Source organism: Augochlora pura, chromosome 9, assembly GCF_028453695.1.
Source record: "Augochlora pura isolate Apur16 chromosome 9, APUR_v2.2.1, whole genome shotgun sequence".
In the NCBI taxonomy this organism is placed as follows: Eukaryota; Metazoa; Arthropoda; class Insecta; order Hymenoptera; family Halictidae; genus Augochlora; species Augochlora pura.
Window position 1 is genome coordinate 1,920,680 of NC_135780.1, and position 24,810 is coordinate 1,945,489.

Below are 24,810 nucleotides of genomic sequence, written 5' to 3' on the forward strand. Positions count from 1 at the left end.
CGGGAAACTCAATGATTCAGTGGGATATGGATTAGCGTAACCTCTGGAGAGGATTTTCTAAGTGCCCCCGTCGGAGGTCAGGGAAGGGCTAATTGATCTTGAAGTGCCCACGATTTGAAAATAATTGATCGAACCACCGATTTCACGTGGTCTCCATTGATTCCGTGACAGTAGGTCGCGTTGATTTATTCATTTACTTGTTAATGCTTTCTGCCAAGTGGTTTGTTTCACAAATACGGCATTGTTTCATGTAGATATCTTTTTGCACAATCCTGGCACGTCGACATGCATCAACCTATATAACGGTGGTAAATATTTATGTGATCTTTACGCCGCCAGATCTACTTGAGAAAACTCGAATTGACATTTTGTATGGTACTCGTGGCTACGTTCATTTTCCTATTAACCCTTTGCACTATGATAACTTTGCCAGACTCTTGATGAAGATTCCATACATGATCTACTACAATAAATATCAATATTGTTACTTTCATCTAAATCGAAATCAAATTATTATTTCTCTATCGTCACAGTCTAGAAACAGAAGTAAATAAAGAGAATACAAGAAATAAAAATTATCTGGTTCTATTAAGAAGAATATGAAGAACAAATAAGTACTACGCAACATAACGTAAAAGAAGTCGTAGTGCAAAGGGTTAACATAAAGATATTATGGTCGAGAAAATCGAATATATTTACATTAATAGAGAATATCGTACTTGGAATTATTGGTATTTTTAAAACAAAACCAATGAAAATACGTGCAGCAGCTAATGTCGTCAAGAAAGTATCAAGGTTCGATAGAACGTTTCTAGTACAAATGATAATTAACGAAAGCTTGAAACATTCCTTTATATCAAAGTTCATTCACATTTAAATCGATCCTGATTTCGTAATGGTTGATTATGTAGTTCAATTCGCGGTTAATATAACTCATCTCATCCTTCATCGTGCGGAGATCGATGGGTTCTTTTTTGAGAGTAGATCGCGTAAGTCGTTTCGTGGGTGCAACGGTTCCCGGAGAACCATAAAACGCAGTGGATCTTTAACGGTATTCTTTCAAGCATCGTGAAGACCTCTCGGCAGCGATCATGGTTTTTCGAAGGTCTTCGAGGTCTTTTAGATCTGCAATCAAGGTTCTTGGTCCTGGCGCGGCTGTTGGAGGGCTAACGAGGTTCGCCATGGACCAGTTAGGGTTTGCAAGAACTTCGACACCGATCTTCGCGGATCGTGAGAACCGTTCGAAGCTCGGTTAAATTACTTTCAATGATTTTGGGAGGCAGACTATAACAGGACAGTTAAAAGTGTGGGTTTCCAGCGACTTTTCAGAAACAACAGATATTATTTTACAAGTTGTCGCAGCGGTTTTGCATCCTTCAACCGGAAGGCTTCTTTATCGAGCGTCGTCAAAGACTGATCTTCGCGAATCGTGAGAACCGTTCGAAGCCCGGCCAGCTTACTTTCGATGATTTTAGGAGGAATACTATAACAGGACAGTTAAAAGTTTGCGACGGGTTTCCAGCGACTTTCCAGAAGCAACAGATATCATTTGACAAATTGTCGCAGCGGTTTTGCATCCTTCGACCGGAAGGCTTCTTTGTCGAGCGTCGTCAAAGACCCCGCGAAGCGGAGGATATTGTCTTTGTTCTGCAAAGCGACAGTAATAATAGATTCATAAAAATGAAGGAACATTAAACAACGGGGAATGTTCGCCGTCTGACGTAGAATGCCATTAATTATTATTACGAGAAACGGAGGTAGAAAACGAACGGAGAAACGTTATCTCCGGTTTCGGGCGCGAAAATCGAGAGAAAAAACATCGGGAACAGATACGTGTCGATCCTCGTTTTTGGTCGTACAGCCTCTGGAGACCCAGCAGTTTTTATTACGAAATCGTCTCGCATGCTTCGCGGCGCAAGCTCGCGTGATTTAATGTTTAAATGTTTCCTAATCGCGATCCCTCGCCTGCTTTACCATTCCTCCTGGGACGAAAAACCTTCTTTTTTCTTCTTTTTACTGCCACTGAAATATAGAGCAACTCTGCTATGCTGTAGCATTCATTTTTACGGCTGAATTAAAGATGTTGCACATATACAATGACTTGAGATAATAACGCAAGACTGCCCTCGGTGCATGTTATGCGTTTTTAGTTTTAGTCCAAACAATTCGCCGAATAAATGAAATTGTTCCGGGCGCGACATAGTCTATGGTGATTTATAGAGATTACCGGACTGCGGATCTTTGTGTAAAATAAGATAAATAAACATTGTCTGCATCGATTGCAAGACGTAGGGACCAACTGTAATATGATTTCTCTCTTAACCTATTAACGCTTTAATCCCTTGCGCTATAATAACGAGTCAGACTCGTGGTGAAGATTTTATGCAAACTCTATTAAATATGTATATTATTAATTTCTTCTACGTTGAAGTAAAAATAAATTCCTCTGTTATCAAAGCATAGAAACGAAGGTAAATAAAAACAGTACAGGAAATAAAAATTGTCTGGTCTTATTATTAAAAATATTAAGGACAAATAAGAGCTCATCGTCACAGCATGAAAGGAACGATAGTGCAAAGGATTTAAAATTGCATATGCATGCGGTAAGGTAACGCTTCAAAATTCCGTTGAAAGATTCAAGATAAACGCACAGTGTACTTTCGGCTCGCAAGAAACGCGACGATTTGCTAAAAACAAATCGAAATTCGAAAAACTCGAGGGAAATCGTTTCCGATTCTTTGCAAAGGTAAGTCGGCCAATGGCAGGGGCGAAATAATCGTGAAGCAAAAAGGTCCGACGATAAAAGAAACGGTGAAACGATCCTGCGGAGTCGTTTATGTTTACGCTCCGTTCTCGCGAAGCACCTAAAATCTTGGCCGAATGATCGCGATGATGATACGGTCGGAAGATCGAGGAAGAGCTAATCAAAATCACGGGATACACATATAGACCGAGAGAATATTGGATAGGAATATTAAGATATCGTTCGAATATTATCGGCTCCTAATCGGGGGGACAAACAAGAAGTCGAGAGGCGGTGAGTATACAGCGAATCGCTGATTGAATGGTGCACGAGGCGATTAATGAGCGGAAATGGGGGCGAATCGTGGCGCCATAAAACTGGAATGGGCAAACACGGGAAAAAAATGATAGCGAACGAACGCTTTTTGACGCCGATAAAGCTGCATACGACCACGGAAACCGTCCTGATGAATCCCTATGTTCGCGCGTGCAACTACGCCGTGCATCGTAATCGGTACACCGACGACTCTTTCACAAATATAAATTTCCGTCGTGCAACATTTAGCGACCAGCGACACTCACTACCGCGTGGCTACGCTCTCTGCTAGTTTTTCAATGCTGCTTTTGCAAAGACGAAGAAATAAATTGGAAATATCGCGACCGTGATCAAGGTATCGGAACGCGTGTCACTGCGAATATTCTTTCCGCAATTTTCCGGTGTATTAGACGGTCAAGGTGCGGCAGGAATCAAAGAAGCGGAACTGTCGAAGCGAGAAAAAAAAAAGAGCACCGAGATGAAGTCCCATCTCCCTTGATACCACGCCGGACTGTTTCCATGCGAAACGACTTCTCAAGATCCACCACAAACTTAATCGTTTCACGAAAATTACATCAAAGCCGGCGCCGCTCGGGGGGTGGTTTGTTTTACGCGATAACTTCGAGGGAGAAGGGACGGTTCTTTGCTGAAAAATTCATCGGACCTAGGCCAACAAGTTTTTTCACGAGCTCGTTCGATCAATAACAGATCTCTCGGCGTTCCTTGTTCCCTTCGTTACACGAGGTCCGACGTAATCCCTTAGCGAATGCGAGACACGACAGCGAAATTAAAGGATCGGTAATTTGCGACCGAGACGTTGTCGGTGTGTTTGATCAGTTGTAGCTACCGCAAAAGCTGTCGCAGCGTCACGATTTCGTTTTTAAATTGAAGCTTCAAGTCTCTACTTTGTGAAACCCTATCCCAATCTTTAACCGTTTGCTGTCATATTAAGTTTATATAATACATAGGTGTCGTGCTGGTCGGTATTGATATGGAAGATTAAAGAGGAAGAATATGTAAAATGTATTAATTCCTTTTTAAAAAGATACATCTAACACAATAATATATATGTGACTACATAATTTTAATAATAATTATAACTACATAATTCTATGTAAAAATATGAAAGAGATAAAATAAACGAATAGCTTTGATAACTGAGAGTAGACATGCGACCGTAAAGGGTTAATACGGTAGAACCTCGATTATCCGGTACGCGGAGTTTTATATTTTATTTAATATTGTATTTTGCCCAAATATATTTCACAAGTAACCGATTCGATCTGAGACGATTGTTACGTCCCGGAACAACAATTCTTAACACACACATTATGTTTTCTCTATACACGAATGGTCAGTAAGAATATTCTGCGACTACAAAGAAATGTTCCAACGCCATAAAACGTTCGAAATCTCTCCTCCTCGGAAAAACTCATCGACGAACCGACCGACCGCCACACTGGCGTACAAGCGCCCCTCAAATACCAAACACCCGATTATGATTGGTTCTTATCTGATCACCAAAAACATATAAATATGAGACCTCTTCCAGAAATAATCAGTGACGACAAGACAACGCTACAGCCTAAACACCCAAATATCTGTTCCGTCACTCAAAAACAATACATTATCAATTGTTACTAGCATCGAATAAAATTGTTAATTATATATATCACATTTGATTCCCCGATTCTTTGTACAAACGCGTTTCGAGTGTTCCACGGCATTTACGTAAGCGGACTTGACTCAACAACGATCCATATGCAAAACAATTGACTGTAGACTTCTATGACAATGGAATCTAGCACCGTAGCTGTTTTATAATTGAAACGTCTACATAGGAAGCTCAAGTGAATTTTTGTTCGAGACCCTGAACTTTCCGAAACCTTCCCATAAGAGACTGACTGACTCGTCAAACAGCACCGGCTGTTACCATTGTCTAGAAAGAGTATAAATTCGAGCAGCTTGCATGAACATTGAGTTCCTCATTCGACATTCGAACTATGATTCGCGACATAGCGTTAAATATGTCAATAAATACAGTTATTCGATATCAAAGTAAAGTTTCCCGGAAGTCGGGGTATGTTTATCGGTTCAAGAAATGGACACAGAATTGAAATGACTTCCTGTGTTATCTACAAACAAATCTAAATTGATCTTCCAAGGCAACGACGGTCCCCTCAACGATTCAGTTCTTCGTATCGCTGGAATATTTGCTGGTCACAGTAATTATTAAACAATATTTCATCGTGTAAAATCGCTTTGCCAACAACTAATGAACTTTACAGAGATCCTTACGGTGATCTCGTTTCCATCCAGCGACGACCCTTCGATTTTTTGTCGCAATCGAATGTCCACGGAATTAATAGCGAAACCGATGAACGTAGCCTGGCAAAGAAATTTCAACGAGGGAGAAGAAAATGGCGGCCGTCCGCAAGAGATTGCTCGACCGTCGCAACGGTGCGACGATTTCGCTTTTAATCGAATGCGACGACCTACGGATCAAATTTCGATAAGCGAGGTAGATCGGTCACGTGACCACCGCATTTTACATAGCATAGAGGTTCCGGGCCACAGTGTCGAGTATTCAGTGTCGACGTGGGCCGTTCGATCGTGCAACTAGGATCGCGCCATAGAAAAACCGATCCGCGAATCTCGCCAACCGAACTGCATTTCGACGCGAACCCGAGGAAAGTTGTTGCGGCTGGAATCGTTATGGATTAACTGTCGGAAAAGTTCACCGTGGAACAACTCAGGTGGTTGGATCGAAGCTGCAGCGATCGCGACGGGGAGGTTCCGCGACCCATCGGTAATGTACCACGAAAAAAATGATTTTCCGCAACGCACTGTGCTCTTAAAAATTAACGATGCCTTCGAGATGCTGCACTGAAACGGCCACGATGTCATTGAAAGGGCGAAAGGTCAGGTATTTTTGTACGGGCTCGAACCCCTTGAGATTCTGTTAACTGCAAAAATATGTTTTCCAATTGTTGGTTTCTTCGAAAGTAAACGGGGACCGAGGCGATTGTTGTGGGCGCAGGTTTGAATAAATAGAGGGGACGCGAAGCCCCGATTCGGAATTCTATTAATTAAACTTTTAAATGGGAGAGAACCGCCCGTGACCTCCACACAAATCGTATCGTTTCACGCAGTCGTATCGTCCGCAACGTTCGGTGATTATACGACTCGAATATTGTTGTTGCTGTTTATTCACGTTCCTCCAACGTGTTATTGTCCATGCCACTTTGTCGATGCGCGACTCGAATCTCAATTACGGTACAGTTCTATTTAAAAAAACTGAGAAGCTCGTCCCTTACGATCTAAAGCCATCCTCCGACTTGCGATCGAATAACTTCTCGATTTTTGCAGCGGCTCGACGATGTCAAAAGTCCGCTAAAAATCGTCCGGGTTGAAAACGAGATACTAACGAGGAAAACTGTAGCCGTGACTCTATTTCGAAGTCAAACACGTACGATTGTCGGCAGAACTTTATCACTTTGACAACAGCGTAGCACGGAACCGACAAAATCAAATATGTTTCGCGTACATAATTACGCCGCCCGATTTTTCGCGAAACGAGAGACTTTCGTTTTGGTAAAGTCGGCGTACTATTACCGAATCGCGCACTAGAAAAATTCTGTCGCGATTACAATGTTCGGCCGAGGCGAACACGTGTCCCGTCGGGTCTCCGGTATAAACTCTTTGAAAGTCAAACATATGGGAGGGTTAGTTTCGTAGTAGGGCGACGGAGAGGGGTAGGGGATCGGCGTTCAACCCCAATTTTTTCGATGTGTCCTCCGACGGTCAGCCCGTGGCGCACAAATGCCCGAAAATATTTCTTTCCACCCCTCTCTCTCGATGCTAATTTCACGTTTGATCCTTCGAAATCCCTCTCGTCCTTCTGCCCCTCTTTCAGAAAATGTTGCAACATTATTTCCTGCGGTTTTGTCAACATTACGGATGCTGATCACAGCGCAACTGTGAATTTTCTTTACTAAATCGTCTTGTTCGAAACTAGCATTATTATGGAGTACAGAATCTTTTTGCATTCTCTTCGCACGATTTCCATTCTGATAACAAACGGGTGTACAAACAAATTTCTATTAATGGCTAGAGGAGCAGTCGTCAAACCGGTGGCGAGTCACGTTCCACCCAAGTTAACCCTTTGCACTCGATTGATGACTCTGAGGCACCATTAAAATTATTCCGTCAAAATAACTTCTAAAATAACGTTTATTAGCAACAGAGTTTAAATTTAGAAAAATTGTTGAACATGAAACTGTTGGTACGAATCGCAAGAGTTAATTTGTTATATATAAAATACACTTGGTCGCTTAAAATGGAAATACTGTACAGCAGAGAAATTATTTCAGATTTACAGTTAAAATCGCTTCGAGTGCAAACGGTTAAATTCGCGTGTCTCAGATATTATTAAAAAACGGGTGAGAGGTTTTGCTGTTAGAAAAAAAAACCGGCACCGCTGCTATCTGTTAATCAATGTAGAAGACACCGGGAAGAACATGATACGTGTTCCGACGAGTCGTAATTTCCTAACGTAGGCGCTACCGCCCACCGGTAGGCGATTAAGGGGATCTGGAGGGTGTTGGAATTTCTGGATCAAGGTATTTTCTTTTCCGTGCTTTCAATCTATATTTTCAATATTCAGGGGAAGAGACACGATACTGAGAACGGACTAGAAATAACACATACTCAAAGAAGGCTAGCAATAATAGCAGAATCTGAGATGAGGAATTTGTAATCGAGCTTAATAATTTTACGTAACTCACTAGACACGGGCGGTCGTTTGACTAACAAATGCGGCTTTCATGCATTTATAGCAAGATAATATACACTATTAAGAGAATAATAAAATTATTAAGAGAAATAATTCATTTTTACTCCAATTTGCATTTCTAATAAGCTTGTTGAGAAACGTTCATTTTGCGTATAAATCCATAATCTACTTACTAACACGCTATTAAATTCTTTTATCGAAGTAGTAAAACCACAGATACCTTTCGTCAATTCATCTACAGTAAATTAATGATCATCCGTAATTTAGTAAATGCGTAGTAGATTAAAATCGATATTTTCAAATGGTAAATAGTCTATAATTATTTTGATCTTCTCATGTAACACGGAATATGGCAAATAAACATTTTTGAATATAGTAGATGCTTATGTTACTACATAGCTATATTATATTTGAAATGCTGTTTCCATATGTAACTACTATTTTCAGAAAAGATTTCCAAATTCTGTGTCGCGCGAGGAGATAAAAATATTTATTATCCATTTATCATTTCAAATATCGAGTTTTCCCCGGAATTGTCGGCGTCCGTGCTTCTCATTTTCACGGTACGATCGGGGGACTGTTTAGGGCATTGCGATTTCCAGCCCGTGATCGGTCGGCAGGGTTCTCGGGAAGAGAAAGTGGCCGGGAGACATCGTGGGTGGACCCCAGACCCGCGACCACCACCCCCACAGCCTTCAGCCAGCTGAACACACGCCGAGTTTCCAGCAGCTTTCCCATACGATGCTGGGTCAGATGGGCGCCGACTTCTTCGGCGCACAGTCCCCCGACTCGCAGAAGTCGACTTTCCAATCGCTCGTCGCTAATTCGAGGCCGCTGAAAGGAAGCGACCGTTCCGGTGAGTATTTTTCCTTCGCCGTTAATAAAACAACTTGCACGCCTGGAAATTTTCCGCGGGAGGAACACGGTTGAGGCTCCCGGCTCTGCTCCCGCTTCCACAATATTTAAATGATCAGATCGGGACAGTCTTTAAGTAAACGAATGAAACATTTAACAGACGGAGGGAATTTTTTTGAAGATGGAACGAGTTCTAAAACGATTCGGCGCGAGTCGGGAACAAGATCGCGGGATCTCCTCGATTATCCTAGGTGGTCGCAACATAGCGTTGTCGCGGTCTTCCCGATCAACCTCGCGATGCTTGATTTATTAGAAAACCTTTATTTATTACGAAGCCTCTGTTTATTAGCTAGCTCGCGCATGGTCACACCATAAGCATGGATACCAAAATGGTATCGTTCTTGATCCTGAATTGGAACGATACGTCCGATTTAGCTGATTTCAAAACGAGTAGACGCTACTTTTCATTCATTTAGCAGTCGCTGCTATTAATTATTCCCTTGTAACGTTGTTCCAACCGCTCGTTATAACAGTCCAATTTTTCCTTCGAGAAAGAATTAATTTTCGCAGAATTTACAGATTAAATTCTTCCCCGTGAAACGACTTCTTATTGCATTAACGACGAGGCACTTTTATTAGAACTTGATTTTAAGAATATAGAATTCCTGCCGCAAGTGTATACTAAAAATGCGATGAGTATTTTTGTGATTAAGGTATTTTATTGAAATTTTTGAGAGTTATATTTACGAGTTACTGTCAGAGATAATAAGCGTATTAAGCGAAGTTGTTTAGAAAGGAAACCTGTGACGATAACGTGATATGTTTTTAATTTTGGGCCGGATAAGGACGTGTTTGCGACGCGTCGTCCCGATAACGCGATTCCCCGAACGTTTTCGCATCGCAGCTGGGCGAGACTGTGCTCGCCAGAATCCGATTGTTAAGGAACACGGATAATGCCCATTAACGGGATTCGATTATTCGTCGCAGCTGCTGTTTCTCTGCTAAACGGTCACGCTTAATTGAAACGATTCGGATCGTCGACGCCCGTTGCCGATCATTGGAGAAAGTCGCGTCGATTCTTTGATAAAACAGGCATGAATTACGATCGCCGGATTTCCGAGTGATGCATATTCGTGCTATACAATGTAGAAACATGCAATCGAATAATTACGTGTTTACGTGTTAAAGTCTATAACATAGAGAAATTATGAATCCACGTGCCTGTTGACTATTTTCAACGTTCTTAGCAATTCCAATATCTATTAAAATGTCTCTTTAAAAACACCAGCGTCACCATGAACTGATCAAAATTGGCGGTTAATATACGATAATATAAAATATAAAAAAAAGCATATAAAAATATAAAAAAAGCATATCTTCCGTCTGTTCTAATTTTTACATAACTGTAGTCGGTGATAAAGTGGTGAATCCTTTTTTGCATCGATTAATATTAATTCGTGGACAGCGTTTAATTATTTGCCAGCACGCCTAATAACTGCAGGGTGTGTTCTCGGGTGTTAGCTTGAGCGAAAAGAGAACCCGAATTACCCACGCTGTACCATTGCCTGACCTAATCCAGTGTTTACTACTGGAGCTGCAGAGTATTTGCAATTTCGCTGCGGGGGAGTTTGACTTCATTGATTTCTTGCGCACGGTATAAACAGAATTATTAACCTGTTCGAAGATCGTACCCTGCTTCGGTATCGATAGTTCTATTTAGTTGTGGACATTTCTTGAATATTCAAAGATCAGTGGTCTCTTCGACCTCGCTGTTGACCCGTCTTTTCAAAGTCTTCTTTTTACTTCGTCGTGTTACTCGAAACGAATCATTCCACGAGGATTGATAAGAATGTCCTGAAATGATTTAAGCGTATTAAGGCATTCAGATCTATAGAAATCTAGAATCTCGAAAGTCGAGTTCATAGGTCACGCGTCTCTGCAATCCTACACCTAGCAACGTACAATCGTGACAGTGGATCCTTTGTTGAAAAAATTTGTAGATAAGCTCGAAATTTCTGGAAAGATCGAAGAGTGGAACGATCGAAAGTATAAAAGGAATGTCACACTCGATAAATATTAGCCGAGTTTACCACGTGGATGATCCACAATTAAAAATTAATTAGAGTAGCAATGATATTTGAAGAGCGATACAATCGTTAACTAGTTGTTTACTTAATGAGCTTAAATTAGGTGAGTTTGTTAATTGATGGTCACATTTAATATGTATAATAGTTGAACAAAATAAAAGAAATAGTAAAGAACTAAAGAAATAGTAAAATAATATATATGTTACGGTATAGTTTAATTGGAATTGCACTGGACGCGTGAACATAAAGAAAAGCTTAGAAAAGAAAGAAATCCTGGTTTTTTAAAAGAAAGTAATATAGATCGCATCTCTGTAGAAGGTGAACAACTGCGCGATGCGGCATCGGTGACAAGCTATTGCGACGGTTTCACGCGATACCCTTAATTCATGATACACGGAAACGCAAACACGTGAGCAATACGTTAAAGGGTCGCGTTCAGCATAGGAAACTACTATGAACTCGGTACCGGCGACTCCGGATGAATAATTCATAGTCGCAGGTAAAAAAAGAAGAACTATCGGTAAGACAATATTTCCATCACGGTGTTTAAATATTCATGAGACACGGTCATATGACGCAGATTAAAATTGAGGTCAACAAGGATCGCGGGAACTCGATGAATCATTTCTCTAGTTACTGCGATTCGATACTTTCGTTACCACTTTTTATTTAATAACCGTATTTCCTATGATATTATTCGCCGATACTGGAGCTCAATGAATATGATGAATCTAACGAGTGGTAATACATGAAGTACAGTCGTACATTGATCTACCTGCACTGATTTCAGAATAAACAGTGAAGCCTCCACTTTTACACTCCCAATTAATAAATTTCTGCAGGATCCTTTTATATGAAAAACTTTATGTAAAAGTTTGACAAATTCATACAGCTGTGTACGGTTCAAGAAATATCAGCTACGTTACGTTTTATAGTGGTTCCAGAGATAGGAGCATATACTGTATAACTCGGTGACTTACCAAAGCCAGAATTTGTTTAATTATTGCGACACTGTGAGGTCGTGAAACTAGTTAGATTTGTTCTCGGAATGAATTCGGTATACTCAATGTCAACATTTCGGTTAAATATGGGGTGGTCCGTGGAACCAGGGGCTGTCAACCGGAAATCCGGGGTTGAAATCCAATAGGCCTGTCTTTATCCGCCCCTTTTTCCTGGCAGGCGTCACTGGCTCGAAAAACTCCCTAAAAATACGACAGCATTAATAGAATAATACTTTCTGAAGCAGATACTTGACATTGTGCCCTGGGGAAATAAAACAGCCCTTTCAAACATCTGGGAGAAATCTGGCAAACTAAAGTTGCCGGACCTTCGATCATTAAATGATCTATTTATTTCGATGATAGAAGAATAACATTTTGTTTCGATTAAAACCAGAATTCCTAAAATAAAAAAGATTGTTGGACTCTCGAATCTGCATATTCAATTTTCATTGAATCAAATTGTTGACATTGTTGTGAAGTATCGATGTTCAGGTACAAGTGCCGCCATACTTTTCAGGCAGGCAAGTTCAAGGTCCCTTGACCTTTCGCCCCCGAACTGTTTCGACAGAATAATTATCGCATGCATGCGGCTGCTCGCGAGTCCAACCACCTTTAAACGTAAACGAGATCCCCGTAAAAATAGAATAGACTCGAATATATCATAGATTCGAAGTAGTCAATCTCTAACTTCGTCCGCCTATCCTTGGCTCGTAATTAAAATGTTCCCGGTAATTTTATTTCGCGCGAGACCCACAAACAGGACATGCCCGTTAATTGGCCGTCTCTGCGAGGACAATGCGCGGCAATAACGGCTGCCCGCCATTGTCCTAGCAATTTTATAATATTTACACGTTATTTACTTGTGCCCGTTTGGATACGGCACCAGCTCATTATATGAAAGCGACGCGGAGCATACATTTCCATACCTTTTAATGTCATTACTCGCCGGTTATTCATTACCGCCAAGGTTTGGATATAATGAATTCCGAAATACATCGATATCCTTGATAATCTCTCTAATTTAGGCCTGGTTCTCTGACACTCCGCGTGGTTAATCAATGTTAATCATCAAACTTAAATGAAAATGTTTTTTTTTAAACTGTAATCTAGTAATTAATCTTCCCTTGTTAAAAGACAAAAGGAGATTCTCGACTGGCCCTACTGGCTGAAATTATGGTTAAATTATGGAAACGGAACCCTGAAGGTTCAACTATTTTCCAATTTGGTTTTGTAAGACTGAAATTATAAGAGAATATAAGAATTTTCTCGTTGGAAAATTCTACGGTAGCTGAAATTGAGAGTGCCTTGTAGCAAAATAAGGAAAGAAAGCGCGAAGATAAAGTTTCCCATGAAACAAGAGGAGAGTGTAAGTGGCCGACAAGTGGCGACGGTTCTAATGGTGGTCGGTCTATGGTAATCATGCTTGCATTAACCCCTCGGTCCGTGAAAGCAAAGCAACAGGTGCCATTCGCGTGGTAATCGATACTGTTACTCCATCCGAGAAAGCTCCACTACCCTTTAAAACGTTGGCATGTTCACCGGTATCATCGCGAATGTACCATAATCGTAGATCGCTCCGATATTTATCGATAATTCTTATTTTCCGTGAAATACATGCTGAAAGTGACAATACAAGATTGATATTGAAAATAAAGCAACTAACAGATCTGCTTTATAAATAAACGCAATTAGTATGCCCATCTGAGACCGTATTTTGCCCGACAGCGTATATATTGTTATTCTCTATAACGTCACTTCCTGACATTGCCAATCATCTGTAATTTTTATTGCGGACTATATTGTTTCTGTTCGTTCTTTTACGACGGCTTGATAATGGTGTATTTACTTGTGTCATCGATGTCTTTGGTCCAACAAATGGCCGTTATTACGACCATTGTTATTCTCCGTTGAAGTAAGAACGCTTCCTGGCGTCGCCAATTAGTCATAGTTAATTTTATGGCGCTGCTCTTTGCACTTTCGCTTTCACGACAGCTTGGAAACTGCTGGCACACCTGTAGATATATCGCTGTCGCTAATCAAATTATTATGATTAGTCGTTAAAATAATGCTATCGCCAATTCTGTTTCGTTGCTGCGTGAAACTTACGGGAGAATTAGATGGCGGATCAAGTGGATGATCGTGGAACTCTTCTAACATAAGTACATTACTCGGTTTCGGAGTCGAAGTAAAATAAATGTATTACATTCTCTAGATTACATCGTCGACCCTTGTTACAAGCACTGTCACGCGTATGACACAGCGTACCAGAGCTCGCTGGAGGACCCAGAAAAGTTTTGGGGCACCGTGTCAGAATGCATCGACTGGAGCAAACCATGGACGAAGGTTCTGGACAATTCCAACCCGCCATTCACGAAATGGTAGGTATTCATTTATAATTTATATACGTCGTCGAGACACCATCGATTTTGTGGCTCGTTAATCTTTCATGAGCCATCATTTCGCAGACCACCGTCGTTGCGGAGACATTCCGCCCCTCGCGAAACGAAATGTTAGCAATTATCCCGCAGAAATGTTTATTGCAGTAGAGAATTGTTCTGTTTTAATGGCCCTGCTTGTCATCTCCGTCGGAAGAAATTATTGGCGTTGGCGTTCCGTTCTTTATTGTTACAACAGCCGCGAAGTAGATAGCGGAAGAATCTTCTAATAGTATTAAGGGGTTATTGAGACAAAATATAATAGTTTTTCAAACATAGCCTGATATAAGAAATAGGTCTTCCAAAATGAGAATGTCTACATGAGAAATAAGTTAAATTATAGTAAGTGACAAGCTGGAATAATATTGTAAAAGTACAAAAATGGTCAAGGCAACGATACTTACCGCTTTTACCATAAAATGCAATAAAACTTCCGGCACGAATCGTCTGTTGCTTAAAATAATATCCATATCCTGTAAAAAATTATACAAAAGTATTACAATAGTTTGTACGTGAACTGGCGCCAATTGTGGTGAAATCTGGAAGCTCTGTTTGGCTAGCAGTTTCAGCGTTTTGCCATTTACTAATTAGCGCTGTACAGACCCTGAACAGAGCTTCCAGATTTCGTCATAAGAGACGCCACTTGTCACATATGGTGGTATCTTTAATTGTCAGAAGTTTACACTGAACTTGATGACAAAAATAAGAATGATATGTACTCTCTATTCAATAATGAATAAAATTTTTTAAAAGATGTATATTTTGAAAGAGTCTCTGAAATCTTGTTGTGCCCTGAGAATATTTCGAAACATTTATCTAACGATAGATTAACACGAAATTGCATTCAAATTTGAAGAAATGAAAACGTGTAAAAATTGAAAAGGTTCGTCGGCGGAGAATTGAACGCGTGCTACAACGCGGTGGACCGACATGTTCTGAACGGAAACGGCGACAAAGTTGCCTTAATTCATGATAGCCCTTTGGTATCGACGATCCGAAGAGTGACATATAACGAGATGCTAGAGAAAACTTCAAAATTAGCTGGATGCCTAGCCGAAATGGGTGTAGGCAAAGGGGATGTAGTGATCATATACATGCCGTTGATACCGGAAACTATCGTCGCCATTTTGGCGACCGCGCGCCTCGGTGCCGTTCACTCGATAGTGTTCGGAGGTATGTTTCTTCAATGTCAATCAAAATTGCATTGCTGCCTTAAAATGATTAAGACCTACCTTTTTCATACAGGCTTCGCTGCAAACGAATTAGCCGTCAGGATAAATCACGCGAGGCCAAAAGTGATAATTGCGGCCAGTTGCGGTCTTGAACCGACTAAAGTGATTCGGTATGTGCAGTTTATCCTTTTTACAAAGCCAATTATTTTTATTAAAATATTTAGTCGATTCTTATTTACATTACGCAATTTTGCGTTATAGGTACACAGACATGCTAAACAAGGCGCTAGAGATAATCGATGTGAAGAAACCACAGTGCATAGTATTTCAAAGAAGAAACATATGGCAGAGCATTCTCATAGATGGACAAATCGATTGGGACGTAGCGATAAGACGATCGAAACCACATCCCTGTCAACCGGTTGAAGCCAACGATCCTTTGTATATTTTGTACACATCCGGCACAACAGGTTTAACTTAACAAACAAATTTTTTGTAAACTCACAAATTTAAAAATACATGCTGCAAGAAAAAATAAAATAAATCGATTCCGTTCTCAACACTTAACGAAATATTTATCGCTTAAACGGAAGTCGTTAAACAACAACCGAAACGTAATTTGCATATATAGTGTATGGTGAAAGATGATCATGATAAAACAGCCTTCCAATTTAAGGTCAACCGAAAGGGATCCTGAGATCGGTCGGTGGCCACTTGGTAGCTGTTTGCTGGTCAATGAAAACGGTTTATGGGATGAACAAGGACTCCGTTTGGTGGGTGGCCTCCGACTTGGGTTGGGTTGTAGGTCACTCGTACATTTGCTATGGACCCCTGCTCTATGGTGCGACAAGCGTGATGTACGAAGGCAAGCCTGACAGGACGCCGGATGCTGCACAATACTTCAGGTTTGAGTCTGTCACCTGTTAACAGATGAAAGTCTGGAAAGTTAGATGAAGAGTTCAATCCTTCGGTAGAAACTCTGTTAGAAGCAGCCAGACTACTCAGTAATCATTGACAAGCCAATAAAGTTGTGTTTTACCTGAACTTCTCTACGACTGGGGAATCCACAGGTTAGTAATAAAAAATTCACGTTTCGTAGGGTGATCGATCAACACAACGTGAACGCTTTGTTCTGCGTGCCGACAGCGCTTAGAGTGATTAGACGTACCGATGGGGACCTAGTTTTGAGTCAAAAATACTCGACGAAGTCGTAAGTTTTTCATTTTAGAGACATTCTTCTGTTCTCAGAAATTTCATGAAATTGATTCTGAGGTATCTTCAATTTCGAATGCACAAACTCTACACGCATACGCGTTGCAGATTGAAGACTATATTCGTGGCCGGTGAGTTCTGCGATAACGAATCGAAACTTTGGGCGGAGAAGGCATTCAAAGTACCAATTTTAAACCATTGGTGGCAATCAGAGACTGGCCACCCTATCACTGCTTTGTGTCTAGGATACGGCCACTACCCTAGCCTACCGAAAGACAGTACTGGTCCTCCCATTCCTGGCTATCACAGTACGTTCTCCGAAATAGCAACAAATAAACCTAACATATCTCAAAAATTTACAATTTACAACTTTAAATTCCTGAAAATACTTATAATTTTTCTATCACATCCTGATGGTTTCCAACGTTATCAAAATATTTTTTTAAATTTTTGTCCTAAAGCTGATCGGTCGAGAGAAATTATTCGTAATCAAAGCTACGAATTTTTCAGTCGACATTCTGAAAAATGATGGCAGCAAGGCTGAGGTCAAGGAGCAAGGAAGAATTGGTATAAGGCTGCCGTTGCCTCCAGGCTGCATGGCGACGCTTTACGAGGCTGATGATCGATTCAAGGAGACCTATTTCTCTCGCCATCCAGTAAGTCCAATTTGCGAAACAAAAATAATGGCATTACCAATCGGTGAAACACTTCTCAGGGTTACTATGACACCATGGACGTCGGCTACATGGACGAACACGGATTTGTTTACGTCACGGCGAGAGACGACGACGTTATCAACGTCGCCGGGCATAGATTGTCTACGGCGGCTCTCGAGAACGTGATTATGGCACATCCTGACGTCACCGACGCTGCTGTCGTCGGTGTACCTGACCCCACTAAAGGGGAGGTTCCTTTGTGTCTTTACACAATGAAACCAGGTGAGAGCTCGAACTTTTATTGGTCCCTGTGATGCTTCTATTGTGATCGTATCTATGCATTTTCGTGAACAGAAGCGACGAAGAACGAAGAACAGATCAACGAAGATTTAGTAGCAGCTGTGAGAAGTTCTATAGGACCCATAGCATCGTTTAGGACCGCAGCAGCTGTGCGAGGTCTGCCCCGGACGCGTTCGGGAAAAATAATTCGCAAGTCGATTGCCAATTTGGCACGTTCCAAGTTTGTTAAGGTAAGTAAACAATCCGAAATTCAAGGCCCTAGCTTATAAAGGAACTTGAAATGAACATTGGAAAACATTTTAAATATTTTTAATAATTTGAAGTAGGAACGATTAAAAAACTGTTGTTTGGCCACAATAGGCAATATCATGAGGCGAATGACGAAAGAAGAAACTTTTAGTCACAAGCATAGACTAGATTATCTTGATATTTATTTATACGGGGCACCGCAAAATAATGTAACGGATATTGCAGACGTTCTAAAATATGTATAGTTCTGATCGTTCAATGTAACGGAATGTGAAATGAAATTACGGACTCTCTTGTACGAGATAAAGAGTAATATCGTTTATTCATTCACTATTCGCCAATGTAAAATATACCGTTCTTCATTTTCTCTTCCAGATTTCAAGTACAATAGAGGACGCGTCGGTGTATCGCGAGATAAAAGAAGTACTTCAAAAGCTCGGATACGCTAAACTAGCGCCGGATCCTCAATGATAACTGTTTAGTTAAGCTTTTACCATTTTTTATTATATAAACTTTTGTCTCTTTCTTTTTCTTCTTTCTCTCTTCTTCTTCTCATAATCGTATATAAAATTGTAATAAACCTACGTACGATATATAGCTGACACGCATAGGAGTGTGTGTGTGCTTAAGAAAGACGCGTCGACGAAACTCCGATTACCCACAACAAGTTAATCCCATATAAATTGCACGGAAATCTATGTGTAACATTGTTCTGAACGGTACAATAAAGTGAACAACCTTTCTTTTTTTCTTTTGCTTTTTTAAAAAACAATGACGGTGATCTCGATCGTGATCGGGAAACGAGGTCGGAGTTCAAGCAACTTAATATCATAGCTTCCAACTCGCTATTATAGGCCATTTCTTATCTCTACGTTTTTCTTCCTTTTTTTTGTTTAGATAATTACACCTCAGTGAATTAACGTCTAAAATGAATGATAGAATCAGTTAATAAAAACGAACAAATAAAGGAAAAAGATCTTCGGAAAGATACCATACATATCGATGCTTCATTCAGCTTCGTGTGAATCGTGATCAGAGAAAAGGAAAAAAATATATATGTATACGTGGATCGCAATCTCGCTTTAATAATGCCAATCGTGATATAATATTAACAGCTTTAAAAATATAACATAATTCATAAAACGATTATATCATCATTTATCATCATCATCATCATCATCATCATCTTCATCATCATCATCATCATCATCATCATCGAACAATTGATGTCGAAACGAAAGCTGACTTGGTAACGTTCTGGTTTTCATTAATTAAGAAGTATAGGCTTCGATACGGAAAAAAAGAAGAACACCGAAAAGTATAATTATAAATAAAAAAGACAAAAAGGAAAGAAACAAAAGAAATCGAGAGAAGTAACAAGGAAATACGAACGCATGTTCGTAACGTGAACGACAAAGAAAGAAAAGAAGAAGCAGTTAAGAATTGTTAAAGAAAGCACTCATAACAGATGTATGTGCTTTGAGAATTCTCTATATTAACTTTCTTTCGGTTCGAATTCAACATTCAGTTTGTTTCGTTTCGTCTTGTGCTGTTCTTGTTCTCGTATTATCAACTAGGAATCGTTGAGACTCTCGTTTTTCGTGCCGAAACACGACATTTAAGAACATCTGATATCTGATGTCAATTAGTCACTTAGTACTTAATTGTATAGATATACAATTTACACAAACGTTGGCAGTGTGAACGCGGAATCGTATAAATTCCTCTTTCTTCCTTTTTTACGAGAAAACAGCACGTGCAAGCGAAAAGTAAATCAGAACAAACTCAATACACAACCGTAAGAAAAACTACAATTAAATATCGAAATTAGTAGAGCAGTGTCTTTGTTACAAATTTGTTTTTAATGACAATTTAATAAGAAACAGTATAATAATAATAATCATAATAATAATAATAATAATGGTAATAATAATAATTAATATAATTTTTTATAATTATAAATTGTCGTATAACGCTATTCAGTTGAGTTTTATTTGAATAAATTTTCTGCCTCTCCTCTTTCCTTTCTTAGTTTTTCTTACCACCAAATTTGTTAATAATAATTATTCAATAATCATTACAATAATATTAATAATAATATTTGTTATTTTTTTACTTAATTTCTCTTTACTCGCGGTGATTCTCCACTCCCCCTTGTCCCTCGTTCAATGTCTTGCACCTCAGAAGAATAAAAATATCGTGTTTTACAATATTCAAAGGAGACACCGGTTCCATCGTTTGATCATTATTCGATTCTCATATAATTAAACTCCGCTGCGAGTGTCTGTCGTTCCGCTTATCTAATTAGAAGGAACACGCGCGCGCTCTCGAGTTTCATTTATTTTAAACTTTAGCTGCTTGTCTCCTTTTTTTCTTTTTATCTATATAATCAAATCTATTTGCTTTTTTTCTCTTTATTTCAGGTTATAAATACCCCACCCTCCCCCCCGACGTGGTTTTCCCCAAACCCCAGCCCAACTGTCTGTGCATACGATGTAATGTGCTTCTTTTTTTTCTCATATGACGCTGAACTTCGTATAAATCCTTTTTTCATTTTCTTGCATCTTTTGCGTGTAGATGGGTGTATGTTACAATTAACGATAGCTCGCAAATAGTTCTTGTTATGCTGGTTTAACGATTTGCTCCTTTGTTGGTATTTTTTCGTTTGTTTGTTTTTTGTTTTTCTCGTGCGTACTGTGTTCGGCTTTGCGTACTCTTCTGCATATGTTCGTTCGTCGTTTTCCCAAAAAATTGATTAAAAAATCCCCATCCGTGGTTACAGTTGAGCAACATTTACTCTACCACTTTCAGCACCTTACCGATCGCGATAGTCTTATCTGGAAAATACAGGATAGAACCAGTTAGCACGGTATTATCGAATGGCTAAATATAGATTCTGTGAGTAGCAACTGATATTTCTTAGGCATTAACGCCGAAGCGAAAAAAAACCTGTCTGAAACTAATGTATGACACTCCTCTTCTATATAAATGGATACTCACTCTCATCCCTGAGGGTGAAACGTCCCAACTGTGGAAACAATTTAAATTTTTCAAGGCATATGACACCAGAGCACTCAATTCTCATGATAGCCACTTGGTCCTGTTTGACGAACCTCGGCCTGGTTTTGCTCTTCTCACCCGTCTTTTTATCAACAAGACAGATCAGTGCCTTTACTGTGACTTCCTCTGCCGCGCAATTGATGTGCATGACTGCACTATAGCCGGCGCAGATGATGCTCTTGTGCTCTAAGATTACCACTTGAGCATCAAACACTCTTCCTGTCTTAATGGGATTGTTACTGTCGCAAAGGACGAAACCAGGACTCACGTCCTCTTCCTCAATTCCCTTTAACTTGATCTTAACGTTCTCGCCTGGACCTACCGATGTCACTTCCTCGTCATCCGACCACAATTGGTCTACCGTCACTGCCGTCTAAAGAAACATAAGTAAGCGTATTAAAACGAGGAACTATCTGTACGGTTCTTACAAGGATGTTTCAAGTAAATATCTTCAAGAGTAAGAAGGTAACTTAGTAACATCTGATTTAGCCGAATAATTAGGAATTGAATCATTTATATTTTACCCTATTAGGCATAACAAGTAGTGACTGTCCTTTCTTCGCTTCTCCCGCCTCGACCTTGCCCATCACCACTGTTCCCATATCTTTATATTTATCAACAATTGGCATGATAAAGGGTCCATTGTTTTTACGATTAAGCGAAGGTAGCGAATCGATAAAAGATATGAACGGTGGGCCGGAGTACCACGTACAGAGGTGATCCGGTATTGGGTCTTTCAGGCCGATGCCTAGTTGCCCAGAAACTGGCATAAACGTGAGGTCTTTTGCGGGGTTGAATCCCAATTTGCGAAGATATGGCAGTATTTTGTCCCTAGATATAAAATTAAATAAACGTTATAAATTTTGGTATGGACTAAGCGATGATCTGTGACACAGTCCCTCAATTCGTAATCCCGGTACGTACCTGCATTCATTGTACCTTCCCTCATCCCACTCCACGGTCGGATCATCCATCTTATTTACTAACACAACCAAATGCTTCACGCCGGCGGTTTTAGCCAACATAGCGTGTTCTCTTGTTTGACCACCTCTGTCGAAGCCGGTCTCGAACTCGCCCTTTCGCGCAGAAATAACTAGAACAGCAAGATCAGCTTGTGCCGTGCCGCCGATCATGTTCGGTACAAAACTCTTGTGACCGGGAGCGTCTAAGATTGTGAAATGCTTCCGTTCTGTTTCGAAATAAGCTCTACCAACTTCCACCGTTTTTCCTTTCTCTCGTTCCTCTTGATTCGTATCTAGTGCCCAACTCAAGTACCACGTCTCTCTACTTCTCTCCTTTGCTTCTCTCTCGTACTTCTCAAGAGTTCTCTTGTCTACCATCCCCGTCAATGCCATAATTTGTCCACCAATCGTTGATTTCCCTGCATCTGTAACATACGATTGTATCACCATTTCGTTCTTACTATCATCTGTTCCCTTGCAGTTCTCCACTTACCAACATGTCCTATAAAAACAACATTAACATGTTCCTTTTTACTCTTAGTATCCTCCGTTATTTTAACAGGCTTCTTTTTAGGTACTTTAACAACCATCTCCTCGTCTTCCTCATTGTCGACCTAGAAACAATTCAGATTTGCAAATATGATGCTGGATAAATTTGCGACTGCTTGACTACCTACTCAAGCTGTTTGAGTGATTCTTATGGGACATTTTAATACGACTATTAAGAATTGAAAATTAAACAAACTCTGAGGGAGCTCCTCCTATGTATGTCAGGCTATTTATAAAAGCTTGAGCATACTTCTTCATCTTCAGGAGTTAACAGAGGATCTCCATCCACTGCCGCTTCTTCCCAGGAATCAGCTGGTTGATGCTCAGGACTAGTATTTATTTGATCAGTGACATTTGGAGGTGGAGCCCCTCCCCCGGCAGGCGGTTCCTCCACACGGCTGCCAATTGGATCTGTTAGAACCACTGGAGTGGTACTGCCTGAAATATAAACATTTATTTCATTAAATTAAAATAGTGAAATCCTATTTATTCAACTCAATTCATTAAATATTATATAGACTTATAGTCTCTTAAGCATTCATAGTGATTCATAAACTACATATCTTCTATAGAATCAATCATTGTGTGATTAATTAAAAAATGATAGTATATAGAGTCTAATTTACTAGGATCTCCTTATATAATCATTAATTAAGAAATTCAAACCAATTATGCAATGGCTATACATGAAATACAATATTATATTATCTTAAATACTACTGGAAATCTTTCCGAAACCAAATTGGCACCTAATTACCAATCTAATGTTTTGATTACACATACAAATATTCTATGTTTAATATTAGCACTACTATTGCACAACGTTGAGTTAACATTAATAACATGAATGTACATACGCATGCTCGTGCTTTAAAGAACAACAATTACCAATATCTACATTAAAATAAGAGCCTAAATATCTTGTCTAAGTTACAAAGTCTATTTACTCTTCGACCATGTGTTACGATACTATTAAGCTGCTTGGATCTTTGTGCAAGCAAAGCAATAGGGGTTAGTCGGAGCAATTACAACAAAGCATTTGTAAGACCAAGACCCTCAGCTTGACAGGATTGCACAGCTTAGAGATTCAGAGTCCGCGTGACAGGCTGGCTGCAGAATCAAGTCCATTTCTCTGTTAAAACTAACCATGATGTATTTCAGGGGGTACAGAGGTGGTTACACTATTCGTCATGACAGCGACATTGCAGGAACTGTCGGCCGCGTTACTGTCCTGCGGTGAAGAATGAATGCAGAATGAAGGCACGAATTCCGCAGCGTTCACGTTCAGAGTCGAGAATTTGCTCTCGATGGACTTGTCTTGCGGCGGGCCGATGTCTCCGTTGTCCGCCTGCTGTTCCCACGAATCTGGTGCTACACTGTTCGCCATATTTAACAGAGTTCGATAGTCGAGCCGGCCTCGTGGATAATTCGTACACGAAAGTCACGCTATGCTATGTGCAGGATCTCGATTGTAACCGCGACTGCGATTGGGACGGGGTTTAAAAAAATAATTATTTACGATATCCGCGCACACCGTAACACGCGTATCGGTACCCCGCGTGCGACCCCCGTGGTCTGTTTCGTTGCTCCACTTCGCCGGAACTACAAACATCAAAACACCAACTTTCAACCCAAGAACGTTCCTCCGTACAGACCGTGGACGCCGAGCAACTCGACGGAAATTGAACGGAAATTCGACGAACCGATTTATTGTCGCACAACAAACGACCTTTCCAATTCGTTTTTTTTCTCCAGCCACGATTTTCCCGAAAATATCTCTAGCCGCGACCGGTTATGTTGGCACCACGAACCCGATTCCTGACAGAACGCGAACACCAAAACCCATCGTGATAACGTGGAACTTTCCACAAAAAAGCAATATGCTAAGAAGACACGTTGTTTTCACAGCGCTACGCCTTTCCGAACAGAGAACGACAACTATGCGAAACGAGTTTCTTTCGAATTCAACCGAATTCTTCGAGTTTTTACTGATTTACCCGCAGCATGAGCGTATATGCGCATGCATGCGCATTAGGGTGACTCTTATTTATTCTTAATGAAAATTTGTTTCAAAATTTTTTCTGTGGCATTCTACAGAATAATACCAATTGACGAAAAACTAATCTATGCCAAAATTTGAACTCGTTTGGATAACAAGAATACGTGTTCTGAGCACTTGAACATTAAAATAAATAATTACATATCTTTTAAATTATTGATTATATCAAGAAATATATCGGACAAAACCTGTAGTATAGACAAGTCGCGTTTTTATGTCGTATTACATTTTTGATACATCGAACAATTTTCGAAAAAAAGTCAGTAAGAGTTAAAATTCTTTTTTCAATTTTGAAAATTGTACATAACCTGTTTTAATTACTTTTTATCAATTAAGACGGGAAAAAATGTCTGTATGTAT

At 40.0% G+C, this 24,810-nt stretch overlaps 2 protein-coding genes across 4 annotated transcripts; one reads left to right on the forward strand and one right to left on the reverse strand.

Annotated features, from left to right (window-relative positions):
- The first annotated feature begins 5,633 nt into the window (after positions 1-5,633).
- On the forward strand, positions 5,634-18,562 carry LOC144474695 (acyl-CoA synthetase short-chain family member 3, mitochondrial). Of its 3 annotated transcripts, none has more exons than XM_078189838.1 (13): positions 5,634-5,867; positions 8,439-8,709; positions 14,009-14,174; positions 15,115-15,404; positions 15,477-15,573; positions 15,665-15,873; positions 16,080-16,308; positions 16,503-16,613; positions 16,724-16,923; positions 17,126-17,271; positions 17,331-17,553; positions 17,626-17,801; positions 18,196-18,562. In XM_078189838.1, the coding sequence occupies exons 2-13, from the start codon at positions 8,595-8,597 to the stop codon at positions 18,289-18,291; spliced, it is 2,058 nt and encodes a 685-aa protein (XP_078045964.1). In that variant the 5' UTR covers positions 5,634-5,867; positions 8,439-8,594; the 3' UTR covers positions 18,292-18,562. The 3 variants fall into 3 exon arrangements, with proteins under 3 accessions (XP_078045964.1, XP_078045965.1, XP_078045966.1); XM_078189839.1 differs by having other exon boundaries at positions 8,456-8,709; XM_078189840.1 differs by having other exon boundaries at positions 8,474-8,709.
- A 319-nt stretch (positions 18,563-18,881) lies between these two features.
- On the reverse strand, positions 18,882-24,387 carry Erf3 (eukaryotic translation release factor 3). Its single transcript, XM_078189841.1, has 7 exons — positions 23,538-24,387; positions 22,642-22,829; positions 22,336-22,456; positions 21,805-22,267; positions 21,405-21,711; positions 20,821-21,253; positions 18,882-20,657 (listed from the first exon to the last, which is right to left on the reverse strand). The coding sequence occupies exons 1-7, from the start codon at positions 23,776-23,778 to the stop codon at positions 20,614-20,616; spliced, it is 1,797 nt and encodes a 598-aa protein (XP_078045967.1). The 5' UTR covers positions 23,779-24,387; the 3' UTR covers positions 18,882-20,613.
- Positions 24,388-24,810: the final 423 nt, after the last annotated feature.